The sequence below is a fragment of the Geotrypetes seraphini genome, chromosome 11, assembly GCF_902459505.1.
Source record: "Geotrypetes seraphini chromosome 11, aGeoSer1.1, whole genome shotgun sequence".
Taxonomy (NCBI): domain Eukaryota; kingdom Metazoa; phylum Chordata; class Amphibia; order Gymnophiona; family Dermophiidae; genus Geotrypetes; species Geotrypetes seraphini.
In genome coordinates, this window is record NC_047094.1 from 27,456,339 (window position 1) to 27,472,585 (window position 16,247).

Below are 16,247 nucleotides of genomic sequence, written 5' to 3' on the forward strand. Positions count from 1 at the left end.
AAAGTCAAACAAAAGGGGACATTGATCAGGGCAGTGTCTCACAACCCGTGTGCCATGGCACAGTGGTGTGTCACGAGAGATTCCAGAATTTATTTTTAAAATTCCCTTCATAAGATATAATTCATATAATAAATATATACTAGAATAGATGACGTGTAAGTCGTGTACGCAAGAGTCTATCACTGCTGGCGCCGGACACTGGAGGTAATTCTTTTCTCTTTTTTTCTTCTTTTTTCTTCGAAAGATGGTAGGGAGGATGGGCTCAAGCCAGTGATGTGAATGTGAGTAAGAGAAATGTCTTTCTCTTTGAAAGAACCCTGTGTGGGTGAAAACTTAATACTCAATATTCTGAGGCTTGTTCCCGTTTATAAGTAGATAAAAAGAAAGAAAAGAGAAAAAAGAAGAAAAAAAAAAGAGAAAAGAATTACCTCCAGTGTCATTTTGGTGGTTCTATATATTATATTTAATTGATAGGTAACCATCAGGTTTTTTTCTACTTTTGAGATTATTATAATGAAATACATTCTGTCTTTTGGCTACAGTGTACATTGAAAACATGTCAATCCACCAACAGAATTCAAAAAAGTTTTAACTCATACTGACACAGGGAGAACAATAGATGGAGAAAAGACCTCAGTGTCCCTCAGGATACCACAACTTGAGTATCCAAAGGACTTAACCTGCCTTTAAACCATCCTCGGACATAAAAAATCCACCTCACAAAAACCGGCTTATATTCTTTACTCTAAACTCTAATATTCAGTATTATAGGACACTATACTCATAATAAGCCAGAGTCACTTATCTTGTAGACGAAAAAACTCCCTTGTCTTCCAGTAGATTTAGCAAAAATCAATGGCTGGTGTGACTTATCACGCTGCCGTTCATCTCCGGCAGCTCAATCTTTAAGGCTTCTGGATTCCCAGCAGGGCCTGTGTTTCGCGATTGCTTCATCAGGGGACCCACAAACAGTCGCCTATAATCTGAGCTAACACACTTCAAAATTGCTTTAAAAAAAAATCATTATACGCCAGTTTTTATGACCGAGGATGTGCCTCCTGCCTTCAAATTGTATGGTTTAAAGGCAGGTTAAGTCCTTTGGATACTCAAGTTGTGGTATCCTGAGAGACACTAAGGGGTTCATAATTAAAAAAAAAACAACGTCTAAAAAGTGTCCTAAGTGGCTACTTGGACAATCAAAAAGCCTGATCGTCCAAGTACCCATAATCAAAGCTGGTTTTTAGACGTATCTAAAACCAACTTAGGCCTTTCCCCTGCCTCTAAACGCACAGAGAGAAAAGAGGTGTGTTTAGAGGAGGGGAAAGGGCGGGCAGTGGGCGGGAGGTGGGCCGACCTACACCTAGCCGTACAACAGGTATAACCAATACAATTTAGTCGGCACTTAGACCTTTTTCACTTAGACGAAATAAAACCAGGTCTAAGTGCCGAAAAACGGGCCGCTGAGCTGATGGCCGTTGGCGCCATCAGTTCAGCGGCCCGGCAACCTAACCATCGTGGCAGGAGAAATGCCTCATCTCCCCTACCGCGATGCCATCACTCTTCTACCCGAACTGCCGCCACGGTCTTTTCTCCATCTATTATTCTCCCTGTGTCAGAATGAGTTAAAAAAATTTTTGAATGCTGTTGGTGGATTGGGATTATTCAACTTGTGTGATTTGGATCTTTTATTGAAAACATGTAACAGAGACTGCAGTGATCTGAAGACCCGTTTTCATTCCGCACCTTCCGGTTATAATGTGTCCAATACCATAGCTGCGATGAGAATGTTCCACCATCTTTGGAGAGCCTGTGGTTCCACTGGTAAAGAAGATGGTCATCGGCTCTTCGCTCTTTGTCTTCAAACATCTGTGGTCAGCGGGCGCAGATCTTTTAAAATATATTTAACAAAATAATGATTAAAAGATTCAGACTCAAGTCATAGGCCCTCTTTAATAAAGCCGATTACCGCTGCTACGAGGTGATAATCGCAATGAAGCCCATTGGGAATTATAATAGGCTCTGGTGCTGTTGCTGCGAAGCTCTGTAAAAGGGGTGGGAGGGATAGAGTCCTAAATCTGTCTAAAATAACTTAAGTTTATATGAGAAATAATTATTTATACTGCAGTTGGTGTTTTTCTAAACACTTACTAAACCAAATCACAGTGGGTCTGAGCACTGCACAATATTTATTTAATTTTTTATATACTGTGGTTTGGTTCAGTAAGATTTATTTATCGCAGGTATTAAATCTGTACACCCATAGCACCTATTATTATTTATATATCACTTATATCCTATGTGGTCTCACATTCAGGTACTTTATCATGTTTCCCTATCTGTCCCATGGGCTCAATCTCTATCTAGTGTACCTGGGGCAATGGGGGGATTAAGTGACTTGCCCTGGGTCACAAGGAGCAGTGTGGGATTTGAACCCACAACCTCAGGGGTGCTGAGACTGTAGCGCTAACCACTGCGCCACACACTCCCCACCGTAGCATATTGAGTTTCTTTAAACTCTCCATGTTCACCTTACTGATTATATTTTATGCTTACATGTGGTCATTTTACTGTGGTTGTACTGTTAACACAATGTAAGTTGTTTTTATTTATTTACTAGTATCTTAGCCCGTTACATTAACGGGTGCTAGAATATATGTCTGTGTCTTTATTTCTGTCTCTCTCTCCCTCCCTCCCGCTGGCTGTCTCTCTCCCTAGCCCCCTTTGTCTGTCTGTCTTTCTGTGTCTCTCACTGCCCCTGTGTCTTTCTTCTTTTCTTTCTTTCTGTCTCTCTCCCTGCCTCCTATGCAGCACCATTTCTCTCCCACCACTTCCCTGTGCAGCAGCCACAGCAGCATTCCCTCCCCCTCCATTTCCCTCCCCCCACACCACTTTCCTGTGCAGCAGCAGCGTTTCCCCTACCCCCCCTTTCCCTTCCCGCGGTCTGGCCGGCTCCCTTAGTCCCTTACCGCCCCCCTCCCCTTCCCGCGGTCCCGACAAATCAAGGCAGTAGAAGGCCCCGAAGCAGCATGTGTAGAGTGCTGCAGACACTGCTTGAATCTGAAGGTTTCAGGACCTGCAGCCCTTGCCGGACCCGAAGCGAGCTCTGGGGGTTTTTAAGTCCGTAGGGGGAGGGGAGGAGAGCAGCTCCTCTCCCTTCCAGCTCCGTGCTTCTTGGCTTTATCCTTCAGATGGCAAGAGCTGCCGCGGCTGACAGGCTCCGCGCTGCCGCGCGCATGCGCACTCCTACTTGTGGGTCCCTACAGCGCACGGAAAACAGGAGCACGCAGGTGAGAGTGTGCATGCGCGCTTAGGGCTTTATTATATTAGATTGATATTATTTTATATTGATATAAAATTATACCTCTTGTACATTGCCGTGGTGAATCTCTTCAAAAAGACGATTAACATACTCCAGTAAATAAACATATCAGAGCTGAATACCTGGGATAGTGGTGACTGGCGCCATCATCCAGATAACTATCCTAATAACTTACCCCCTACTTTTATTAAGGTTTAGCGCGTGCTTAATGCTAACACATCCATAGAATATAACGGACACATTAGCGTTTAGCATGCGCTAAACGGCTAGCATACCTTAGTAAAAGGACCCCGTAGGCTTTGCCAACAGGTGAGAAATTTTCTTTAAAAATGTGCCCAACCTGGCTTGCCCTCTTCAGCACCCCAACTTACCCCAAGGAGTCCTGAAGGCAGGGCCGGATTTTCCTATAGGCTAACTAGGCTAACTAGGCTTCAGCCTAGGGCCTCAAGATCCGTGTCACATTTTTTATAAAGGTTAGTACCAATAACAACATGTTTCATTTAACATATTGATATATATCAGAGTAATGATGTATTTTATTATCTCTCATGTAATTTACAAACTTAAAAATGGGAGGTGAAAGGGCCTCATAAGTGGAATAGCCTAGGGCCTCTTTTCATCTAAATCCGGCCCTGCCTGGAGGTGACAGAGATAGAAGTAATCCCCACTTGCTCCCACCATGTAGGCTGCTAACTGCAAAGTAGCACCGGCTGACCTCTAGCAATACAGGTCAAATTGCCAAACAAGGATGTACAAATGAATGGATATTTACCTAAAAAGGTCTTTATAATTCAGCCATCCTTCTCTCTTGCTTTCAGATACCATTAGCTTGACTTTCAGAGAGTGACATTCAGACAGAATAGAATCCACCGTTGGTGCCAGGACATCATTCGTAACGATGCATCTTGCCTTAGAAGCTTGTAGTCTGTAGATGATGTCCTTGGCCGTTAACTGGTTAGTCCCAGGAATGAGGACCAAACCTAAACAATACCAAGATTTTGCACTTAATAGGTTTGGATTTTAGTGGTTCTTTAAACTACTGGATATAACTAATGATTATTGTAATTCTCTTTTACTTAACATCTCACAAAAGGAAAAAAGAAGACTGCAAATTATTCAAAATACAGCTATTAAGCTAATCCACAACGTCAAGAAATACGACCACGTCACGCCTTTAATGATTGACTCCCATTGGCTTCCAATTACCAATCGCAAGACCTTCAAGGTGATACTATTAGTATTTAAAACATTAACCTTTAATGAACCCCAATTCATAACCAGAATGCTAATCCCCCATAATACCTCTCGACCTCTCCGGTCGACCTTCCAGAATCTCTTAGCTATCCCTTCCTTGAAAATAGTAGGCACCAGAAGACACAATATGTTTTCCGTAATGGGTCCCCAATGGTGGAACTCATTACCTCAATATATTAAAGATGAAAAAGACCTTACTTCCTTTAAAAAATCCTTAAAATCTTATCTTTTTAAAGACGCTTTTAACATTTAAATTTTAGACATGACATAACGTCTTCAGGTTTTAACTCTTTCCCCTCCCTATTGTTTTTCTCCTTCTTTGTTTATTCCCTCTAAGAAAAAATTGTAACTTTTCCTTTCTTACCCCTCCCCGATTCACGTTTGTTTTATTTTTAAGAATTATGTTACTTCGTTAGTCTTTTTTTGTAACCTACTTCTTTTTTTAGAATGTTGTACATCGCTTAGTAAATCGAATAAGCGATTCATCAAATAACAATAAAAACTTGAATGATAACAAGAAATTAATAGCAATATTGACAGCTGTGGCAATTCAAACTATTTTGAAAACATGGAAAGATGCGTCTTTACTGCCTTTTCAGTTCTAGTGGAACTCAATCTGTTTGACTGGAAAGTAGGAGGCAACCATAATGGAAAAGAGGGGTAAAAAGGCTAAGGGCTCCTTTTATCAAGGTGCGCTAAGGGGGATAGCGCGCCGGACATTTCATCACGCGCTAACCCCTGCGGCAAGCCAAAAAACTAACGCCTTGTCAATGGAGGCATTAGCGACTAGCGCGGCAGGTGGTTGAACGCGCGGTATTCCGTGCGTTAACCGCCTACCGCACCTTGATAAAAGGAGCCCTAAAAGTTTGATAGATTGTGGTTGCCCATCCAAGAATATGTGAACAGCAATAAGGACTGATTGTTGCGGTTGATTGTGTGTGTATGTATGAAAGCCACACTCTGTATATGGGGAGGGTGGAATGGGTTATGTTAGTAGTCCATGAATATCCTATGCTCTTATCAACAAAGTTATAAGCATTGTTTAAGAATCTTTGTTCTCCTGTCTGGATGTTTATTGTTATAAAAATTTCAATACAAAAAAACTTTGGAACTAAACTACTGTCGATATTTAATCATTAGGGCACACATTTGCAATCCTTACCTAGTACGGATTATTCACAACCCCTCCCCCACCCGCTTTACAAAGCCGCACTAGTGTTTTTTTTTGCCGGCCGCTGCGGTTACAGCTCCGATGTTCACAGAATTCCTATGAGCGTCCGAGCTGTTACTGCCGCGGCCAGCGCTAAAAACGCTAGTGCGGTTTTTGTAAAGTTTATCAAGTTTATTTAAAAATTTAATTTGATGGTAATATCATAATCCATTGTGATTTACAAAGGAAATAGAACATGTGTTCTTGCATCAACATAAGAATCCGTTGAAAGCTGCGTAGAAGAATATAACCTACCCTTAATCTCTAAACTAACGGAAAAAATCATTCACACTCAACTTACAGAATTTATTGAAAACACCCATGCCCTTCATCCATGCCAAACAGGTTTTCGTTCTTCACATTCTACTGAACTGTCACTGCTAGGCCTTACTTCAACTATTCATTACTATCATGAACACCAAAAATCAGTTCTTCTTATTTCCCTTGACCTGTCCGCAGCCTTCAACACTATTGACCACTCTCTTCTTATTAATCGACTTAAAGACTGCGGTATTACAGGTCCGGCTCTTCAATGGTTCATTTCATACTTTAATGAACGTAGCTTTAAAGTTCAGGTAAAGAATGAAACCTCTCAACCTATAGCACCAACTTATGGTGTTCCACAAGGATCTATTTTCTCTCCACTACTTTTCAACATCTTTCTGTCTCCTCTTCTTACGCTAGCACAATCTATTGGTTTCACAATCTTCGCCTATGCTGATGACATACAACTACTCCACCCAATCAATACCTCAAATGCTTCAGATATAACAGACATAAACAATAAACTGGATACTGTAAATGACTGGCTCTATACAAATAAACTCTCTCTTAACATTGATAAATCTTGTGCTCTTCTACTCCCAAACAAAAACAGTGAATCTTTATCTGGCAAAATTTCTATCAAATCCACTCCTCTACAAATGGAATCAAAAATAAAATTATTAGGAATCATCATCGATGAGGATCTTACATTCCATGAACAAATCAGTTCAGCAGTAAGAATCTGTTTTTTCAAACTTCGTCTTATCCGTTCATTAACTTCAATCCTAGGGATAGAGGCAATCACAATTCTGGTTCACTCTCTTGTCATTTCCCACTTAGACTACTGCAACTCTCTTTATAACGGCCTCCCACAAAAAGAAACCCGCCGTTTACAATTAATACAAAATACAGCAATAAAACTCATTTACAAAATAGGCAAATATGATCATGTCACCCCGCTTCTGAAAGAGGCACATTGGTTGCCCATCATACATCGTATAACCTATAAAATCATTTTACATAGTAACATAGTAGATGACGGCAGATAAAGACCCAAATGGTCCATCCAGTCTGCCCAACCTGATTCAATTTAAAATTTATTTTTTTTATTTTTTCTTCTTTGCTATTTCTGGGCAAGAATCCAAAGCACTACCCGGTACTGTGCTTGTTGCTCACCTTCAAAATAAAACTCTCACACCAGCCTCTATATCTTGATAAGGTTCTCATCCCCCAATGTTCCTCACGTACTTTGAGGTCAACAGACCAAAAACTTCTACGAATTCCTTCCGTAAAAGAGTTCTATTATACCCGGAAAATTAATTTTACAGTAGTCGCCCCAACGTTATGGAATGCCCTACCACAACAACTTAGAGAAGAACAACATCTAGATAAATTTAAGACTAACTTGAAGACGTTCTTATTTCGTGACGCTTTCGCCTGTCCTTAAAGCTACCTTCCTTTTCTTTTCTTCTTTTTCTCTATTTCCCTTCTCAGTTTTTTTTTTTTCTTTCTTTCTTTTTTTACTTTTTTATTTTTTCTTCTTTTCTTTTTCTTCGCTCCTTCACTCCGCTGGTTCCAATTTATTTAACCAACCGCTTAAAAAAAGCGACCCTATCCAATATGTTTTTCCCCATTCCCACTTTCTCCAAAACATGTAACTTTCCCCCTCCTTTCCCTCTTATCCTCACTTTCATGTTAGTCAAGTTATGTTTTTGATGTTTGTCATTTTGAAAGTGGCCCCTACAATATTAGGTGGTAGGGGTTAAGTGAAAGGCGTACTGACAAACGACAATGTTCACCCATCTGCTTTTTATATTTATGATTCTTTTCTCTTTTTATAATTTTATTGTAAACCGGCCAGATACCTGTTGATGGTCGGTATATTAAAAAGTTAATAAACTTGAAACTTGAATATAAGAACTATCCCATGACAATAATGGCAGAAAAAAAAAATTGTCTCATTGGGCTCTTTTTACTAAGGTGCGCTAGCGTTTTTAGCGCACGCACAAGATTAGCGCGTGCTAGCTGAAAAATGACTGCCTGCTTAAAAGGAGACGGTAACGTCTAGCGCACGGGGCATTTTAGCACGCGCTAAGCGTGCACTAAAACCACTAGCGCGTCTTTGTAAAAGGAGCCCATTGTGTCTGTCTTCTGAAATAAACAAATAAAAATATCCTGCAAACCTCATAAAATAAATAAATAAATGCTAACACAGGACTTTTCCATGCAGGAAATGCATTTTTAATGTGACCATTTTTATGTGGCATATTGAGACCATTTTCAATATATTTTTTATGCAGGTCCTGTGCTAATTTCTCCATTACTACTACTACTATTAATTATTTCTATAGCGCTACCAGTCGCGTGCAGGGCTGCATAGAGTCACAAAGAAGAAGAAAACAGTCCCTGCTCGAAAGAGCTTACAATCTAAACAGCCAAGATAACCAAACAGGATATCATGGATATAGTTAAGGGGAATGGATCAGCTGGCTGGGTTGGAGGGCTCAGGAGTAGGGTTAAGGATTGAAGGCTACAGTATATCTAAAAAGGTGGGTTTTAAGTCTGCTTTTAAACAAGGGAAGGGGCCTGATGGACAAACTTGGGTAATTTATTCAGGCATAGGGGGCAGCTAGATGAAAGGAATGAAGTCTGGAATTGGCAGTGGAGGAAAAGGGTACAGCTGAGAACAGCTTATCTGAGGAATGGGTTCTCTGGGCAGTGCGCAAGGAGAGAAAAGTGTGGAATAACTTGTATGTTTCATAGCTCCACGTCATTCTCTTCTTGGTTGGGCTGAGAACTTTTCAGTAGCCCCTTGTATTGTGATGTCATAATGCCTCATTCCACTAATACCTAAGAGCCAACCTCATCAGTGATGTCACAATGGCTTGATTTCCCTATACCTGTGCACATTTCCTAGAAGCATTTGCCTCATTGAAACAAAACGTGTCAAGAAAAATGTGGAACAACTTGTAAGTTTCAGGCTCCACCTCATTCCCTTCTTGGCTGGTCTGAGAACTTTTCAGCGGCCCCTCATAGATGCCTAACTTCAGGAGCCATTTATAGAATCTGGTCCATAGATGTGATTTACATTAAGATTCAATGACAGAATCTGGCCACTCAGATGCCATTATAGAATTAGTGCTCAGTACCTAGGTGCCAAATTTATGTTTGTCCAATTATAGAACTGCCCCTTTAGCTTACACCTTTTTCCATGGTGAAGTACATTCAGGTACATTCAGATATTGTTCCTGTCCCTAGTGAGCTTACAATCTAACCCCCCTTTTATCAAGCTGTGCTAGAGGTTTTTAACGCAGGCCAATGAGGTAAGTGCTCAGACGCTCATAAATATTCTATGAGCATTGGAACATATACCGCACTGTACCTCACTAAAATCCTCTAGCGCAGTGGTTCCCAACCCTGTCCTGGAGGACCACCAGGCCAGTCGGGTTTTCAGGATAGCCCTAATGAATATGCATGAGAGAGATCTGCATATAATAGGGGTGCCAGGCATGCAAATCTGCTCCATGCATATTCATTAGGGCTATCCTGAAAACCCAACTGGCCTGGTGGTCCTCCAGGACAGGGCTGGGAATCACTGCTCTAGCGCAGCTTGATTAAAGGGGCTGTAAGTTAGTACCCGGAGGGTTAAGTGACTTACCCAAGGTCATATGGTCAGAGGCCAAGGTCATATATTAAAATTCACAGTAGAATTTGAACTTGGTTCTCAGCCCACTTCTTTAGACAATTAGGCTACTCCTCTACTGAATATATGAATAAGATATGGTTCAACACAGCAGCATCGAGGGGCCATTCTAAAGCTGTCCACTGGTGCCAAGTCACTTGAGAAAAAGCACACCAGGTTCTGAGGGAACTGTGTTTTCTTTCATCTCTCTGAACTTGTGCTCTTCCTGGGGTTTCTATCAGCTGGTTCAACACAGCTTTCCCTGTCCGGGCTCTTGTCCAGCAGCAGGAAGAAGCCATCGGCGTGATGCAGCACGGCCCTGATGCCGGTGTCGGAGGATCTCCTGTGGCCTGCCCTGTCTCCCCCTCTCCTCGGCAGACTTGCACTCCTGCAGCTGCATTGTTGGACACATCGAAGGGAAACTAGACTTCACTTCAGGGATCTGCTGTCGGCAGCGCCTGGCCTTGCCTGTCTGGTGACTGGGTCATGGCGGTCTTCATTGGTGTGGTTCCTGATCCTGCTTCTTTGGTGGCGGCCGGCTGGACCTGGTTCTGCAGACTGAACTTACTATCAAGCCGCCTCAGAGACTTTTCTATCTCTTAAAGTTGTTTTATTTTTTATCTTCTTTCATTATTTCTATTTCTTTGATTTTTGATCTTGGAAATGTATTACATATTTTTATTTTAATCAAGTACTTTAGCTAGATTGTGAGTCTTCGGGACAGATAGGGTAGTTTTTCTCAAGTACCTAATTTCATTTTAGGGCTCCTTTTACAAAGGTGCGTTAGGGCTTTAACGCGCTGAATTGTCGTACGCGCTAGACCTTAACGCCATCTTTGAGCTGGCATTAGTTCTAGAAGCGTAGCGCGGGTTTGGCGCGTGCTAAAATCCTGCGTGCGCTAAAAACGCTAGCACACTTTAGTAAAAGGAACCCTTAGTTTGATACATTGTAAACCAGGGATCTCAAAGTCCCTCCTTGAGGGCTGCAATCCAGTCGGGTTTTCAGGATTTCCCCAATGAATATGCATTGAAAGCAATGCATGCACATAGATCTCATGTATATTCATCGGGGAAATCCTGAAAACCAGACTGGATTGCGGCCCTCAAGGAGGGACTTTGAGACCCCTGTTGTAAACTATGCTCTTTGAAGATGCCTTTGCAGCGCAACCGTCCTTTTCAGGATGTTCTCTTTTAACCAAATAGTAGAATTTTCTTCTGACCAGCCTTTCTGCTCAGAAAATCTGATGTCCACCCTACCTTTTGGTTTATCTTTATTTGTTCTTTCCTTTCAAAAATATTGTAGTTCTTCCCCCCCCTCTTTTTTGTGCCAGTAGTCGTATGTTTTAATACTTAGTTGTTGTTGTTATTGCTGTTTCTGTTTTTGGATTTTTTTTGGTTTTTTTTTAGATGATGTCATTTTAATATTTATTGTCTTTTTATTATTCTGTCTTAATTGTCTTTACCCCACTCAAATGTTTTATGAATGTTAGCTGCTTTGAAACTTTGATATGGCGGGATAACAAAATTTAAATAAACTTAGGGGTCCTTTTATCAAGCTGCGGTAGGGGTTTAACGCACGTAATACCGCGCGTTAAACCGCCTGCCGCGCTAGCTGCTAACGCCTGCATTGAGCAGCCATTAGTTTTTTAGCCGGCCGCGGGAGATAGTGCGTGATGAAATGTCCGACGTTCAAACCCCGCTAGTGCGGCTTGATAAAAGGAGCCCTTAAACTTGATAAACTTACGGCCTCTTTTGCAAAGACGCGCGGCAACAGCCCCGAAGCCCTTTAAATCTCTATGGGCTTTGAGGCCGTTAGCGCAGTGCAGCCACCAGCGCAGCTTTGTACAAGAGGCCATTAAACCGCTTAGGTCAGTAAAATGCAGGAGCGGTATATCAAATAAACATACAGTGTTGTCTTTGTTGCTTTACTTTATCTGGTAACTGGAGCCACTAAAAATCAGGCCTATTTTTTTTTTTTTTTTTTCTGACCTGCTCGCATACAAGCCACATTAAACAGCCACCACTCAGGTATTCGAGGCAGAATTAAAAAGACCCTGTCTCCTCTTTGCAGACCACATGCCTCGGAGAGTAGAGCAGCCACTTTCTTCGAGAGCATTCCAAGCTCCTCAAAACTCCATTTCACTTCCTCTCCTCTACCATCTATCCACCAAAGAGCTGGATTTAAAGGTCTCTTTCCATCCTAGAGAATAACAGAAGGTATTAAATGATACGCTATATAGAAGAGGCATATAGTTTTCTATACAGCTCTAAACAGCTTTCACGTTTGTAGTAGTAATATATATATATATTTTTTTTTTTTTCTACATTAAGTTAAATTTTTTATAGAAAAACATTCTACCTTTTCCATTTCAGACCATTTGTCCAAGACATCACTTGCAAAATTAAAGTATTCTGGTGCTTCTGGTCTGTACTGCAGTTTGATGGCCTCATAATCTGGAAAGTTCTGAGGTGCAAACACCCCGTAATCTTTGCTAAACAGCCTGCAGGATGCCAAAGGAGTCCACAGGGCCCTAAACTCTTTGCACTTCAGTAAAATCTTCATAGCTTCATTGGTCCTTTGGCTAATTTTTCTTTAGAATGTTCTTTGTTACCTGCAGTGAGAAAAATATATCAGAAATAAATTAGTTACTGTCTACTGTATTGTATAAATATTTTGCAATAATGAAGTGAAGCTACAGCCACCAGTGGTTCCTTTTAAGTTTTCTTTAAATCATGTTTACTAGGCAAAACAAAATATTTCCAAACAGATAAAGCAATTTTCATACAAAAGTCAGAGCTGTAACAAACCGATGCATCCTAACTTGACAAGCTCTCAATGAAACATAACCCCTACCACAGTAAAGGATCAACCTGTACCTTCCGCTTCCAAAGGACAGAGACAAAAGTAAGGAGATCTGCCCCAAAAAATCATCACTTTTGGACAATACCAAAAATGTGACTGAGTTGAGCGTTGGCCGTATTGCACTTCCGACAGCCTGCAAGGAGGCCCGGAAGGCACGATACGGAGATATGTAAAAGTGCAACAGAAATTGATAACAAATTTCCCAAAACAAAGGGGTAAGTGAGGTTCTCAACATGGATTTGCAAGCAGCCCTAAAAAGATCCTCCGATAAGTGCACATGTAAATCATCAGAGCAGTTTTGTGCCAACCTGCTATTGGCTATCTAAGTTTCCAAATTTATTTAAAATTTTATATACCCGCCTTATCAATAGTTTCAAGGTGGTTAAACAATAAAATCAGGGGGAGGACAAATAATAACAAAGGACTCCTTTTACTAAGCCCCTTTAGGGCATTAACGTGCGGAATAGCGCACGCTAGACGCTAACGCCAGCATTGAGCTGGCGTTAGTTCTAGCTGCGTAGCTTGGGTTTAGTGCGCGCTAAAATGCTGCATGCGCTAAAAACGCTAACGCAGCTTAGTAAAAGGAGCCCGTAGACCTCATCAATTAAAACAGTGGACAAATAAGAAAAAAGGACATACTGAAATGAATGGAAAAAGGGAGAAACTACAATATAAATAAAGGAAAGAAAAAGGTCTAGGCCAGGGGTAGGCAATTCCGGTCCTCGAGAGCCGGAGCCAAGTCAGGTTTTCAGGATATCCGCAATAAATATGCATGAGATAGATTTGCATCTCAAGGAGGCAGTGCATGCAAATCCATCTCATACATATTCATGGTGGATATCCTGAAAACCTGACCTGGCTCCGGCTCTTGAGGAGAAATTCAAATCTCGCAGTGAACAATCCCAGTTTTCCGAGGCTTTCTTTGTAGCTCAAATTCTCCATACCTTTTACCAACTTGGTGGCTCGCCTTTCCACCCTCTCTAGCAGGGTTATATCCTTCTTTAGGTAGGGAGACCAGTGCTGGATGCAGTACTCCAAATGTGGTCTGACCATTGCTCTATAAAGCATTGTTATGACATCCGCCGATCTACTCGTGATTCCCTTCTTTATCATGCCCAACATCCTGTTTGCTTTCTTTGCCGCCACTGCGCATTGAGCCGACGGCATCAGGGTCCTGTCTATCAGTACCCCCAGGTCCCTTTCTTGTTCGCACTTGCCCAATGTCACACCTAACATTTTATATTCATATTCACCACCACCATCCATGCCCAGGTGCATCACTTTGCATTTTTCTATATTAAACTTCATCTGCCACTTTTCCGCCCATTTCTCTAGCTGGTTCAAATCTCTCTGGAGTTCTACGCTGTCCATTTGTGACCCGACTGTCCGACATAGTTTTGTGTCATCTGCAAACCTGATTATGTTACTTGTTGTTTCCTCTTCCAGGTCATTTATGAAGATATTGAATAAGATAGGCTCAAGAACCGAGCCCTGGGGCACACCGCTTGCCACCTTTTCCCAGTCCGAGAACTTCCCATTTATGCCTACTCTCTGCAATCTGTTCTCCAGCCATTTGCCTGTCCATCTTAGTATATCGCCTTCTATTCCATGGCATTGTAGTTTCCTCAGAAGCCTAGCATGTGGAACCTTGTCGAACGCTTTCTGGAAGTCCAAGTATATTATATCCACCGGGTCTCCACTGTCGATTTGTTTGTTCACCTTCTCAAAAAATTGAAGTAGATTCGTCAAACATGACTTCCCCTTCCTAAAGGGTCCTTTGGTTTGATTCAAGGTGGTAACATTAACTGCATCCATGATTAACGTGACCATTTATTTTTTTCATCAAAACGGGATATCTATTAATATTCAGTCCCGCCCCAACCCCGCCCTAGCCACACACCCCAATCCCGCCCTAGCCTCACCCCCAATTTCTTCCATTCATTTTTCATGTACACATAATATCTTATTAATTCATAATGGTAACCATAAATTTTTTTAAAAACCACAAAGCATACTATACGCAGAGAAAATGTTAATTATCATTTATATTTGGGGGGTTTTCAAAGATGTCAAGGCACATGACTTTAAAATATGCCATGTCACCTCAGTAACTATAGAAAAATAGACAAATATAGTACAGATATAAATTCTCAAAACAGGCACATTTTGATAACTAAATTGAAAATAAAATCATTTTTCCTACCTTTGCTGTCTGGTGATTTCATGAGTCTCTTGTTGCGTTTCCTTCTGACTGTGCATGCTTTCTTTCTGAACTCAGGCCCAACAGTTGTCCCTTTCTATTCCCTCCCTCCTTCCTTCCTATGTCCTCAGTGCCTCCTTCCTATGTCCTTAGTGCCCCTTCCTATATCCTTAGTGTCCTTGGTGCTTCCTTCCTATGTCCCCCTCACTGCCTTCCAGCCTTTGTCTCCACCCCCTCCCCTATGCTCTGGCATCTCTCTCTTCTCCTTTCCTTCCTTCCCACTTCACCCCATTGTCTGGCATCTCTATCTCCTTCACATCTCTCTCCTCTCTTTCCATCTCCCCCTCCCACTCCATTATCTGGCATCTCTTCTTCTTCTCTCCTTCCTTCCTCCTGGTCTGGCATCTGTCTCCTCCCCCTCCCTCCATATACCCTGACATCTTTCCCCCCTCCATGGTCTGGTAGCTCCTTTCCTTTCCCTCCCTTCCATGGTCTTGGCATCTTTTTCCTCCCCTCTCTCTCCCCAATTGGGTGCAGCAACAGCACTTCCCTTCTCCTATCCCCTCCCCAATTGGGTGCAGTAGCAGCTTTTCTCATCCCCTCTCCCCCCCTTGGGTGCAGCAGCAGCAGCTTTTCTCTTCCCCCCTCGGGTGCAGCAGCTTTTCTCTTCTCCCTCCCCCCTTGGGTGCAGCAGCATCATTTCTCTTCCAGTCCCTCCCAACGGCAGAGTCGCAAGCTTCCCTCCATCGCTGACCTATCTTCCATAGGTCAGCAACGGAGGGAAGCTTATAACTTGCTGCTTTTTCTTGCTTTGGGCCTTCCTCCTTGCCGGGTCCTGCCTTCGCTGAAACAGAACAGAAACAGAGTCGGACCCGGCAGCGAGGAAGGCCCGAAGCAAGTTGTAAGCTTTCATCTGTGTCTCCCTTAGCTTCCCTCCGTCTCTGCCTGTAGTGAACTCCTGCTCCGAAGCTCGAATATGTGCGCGCCGGCTTCCCTTCTCTTCCCCCCCCCCCCACCCCGGGACGTAACTTTCGGTTTCGGAGAGAAGAGAAGGGAAGCCGGCACGCACACGTTAAAGCCCCAGAGCGTAGGTTCAATTTGAATTCTGGAGTCAGCCCAGGAAGGAACATCGACAGCAGCAGCATGATTAGGGCGTGGAGAACATGGCAGCAAGCAGGCACAGAGAACACTGCGGGGGTTTGGCGCTGGACCGACCGTCCCCTTGTCCCCGCGCACAGCTTCGGGACGCTGTCCCTGAAAACGGGACATTTCGGCGTCCCGAAGCGGTGGCTCGGGACAACGGGACGGTTGGGTCCAATAACGGGACATATGGTCACCTTAGCCATGATTCTTGATTGATAAATTTAGCCTGAATTTTTGTACATCCATCTGCAGTCTTTCTTTGTGTTGTGCTCTTTTTTACTGCAGATTTTTTTGGGTTTTTCCTCTTGTTCGC

The 16,247-nt window shown here is 42.5% G+C and overlaps 1 protein-coding gene across 4 annotated transcripts in view; it reads right to left on the reverse strand.

Moving 5' to 3' along the window:
- The window catches only part of LOC117369244 (acyl-coenzyme A synthetase ACSM3, mitochondrial-like), a 168,868-nt gene that overhangs the window by 22,962 nt on the left and 129,659 nt on the right, over positions 1-16,247 (reverse strand). For 3 of the 4 annotated variants that reach the window (XR_004541104.1, XM_033963510.1, XM_033963512.1), the window contains 4 exons: positions 12,088-12,340; positions 11,718-11,928; positions 4,092-4,299; positions 1,744-1,887 (listed from right to left, as the gene is read on the reverse strand). Coding sequence is in view for 3 of the 4 variants with exons in the window: in XM_033963510.1 (XP_033819401.1) it covers positions 1,744-1,887; positions 4,092-4,299; positions 11,718-11,928; positions 12,088-12,291 (767 nt within the window). In the remaining variant the exon portion in view is untranslated. Of the gene's footprint in view, positions 1-1,743; positions 1,888-4,091; positions 4,300-11,717; positions 11,929-12,087; positions 12,341-14,794; positions 14,947-16,247 lie in introns of those variants that run through there. The other variant, XM_033963511.1, reaches the window with a different exon arrangement.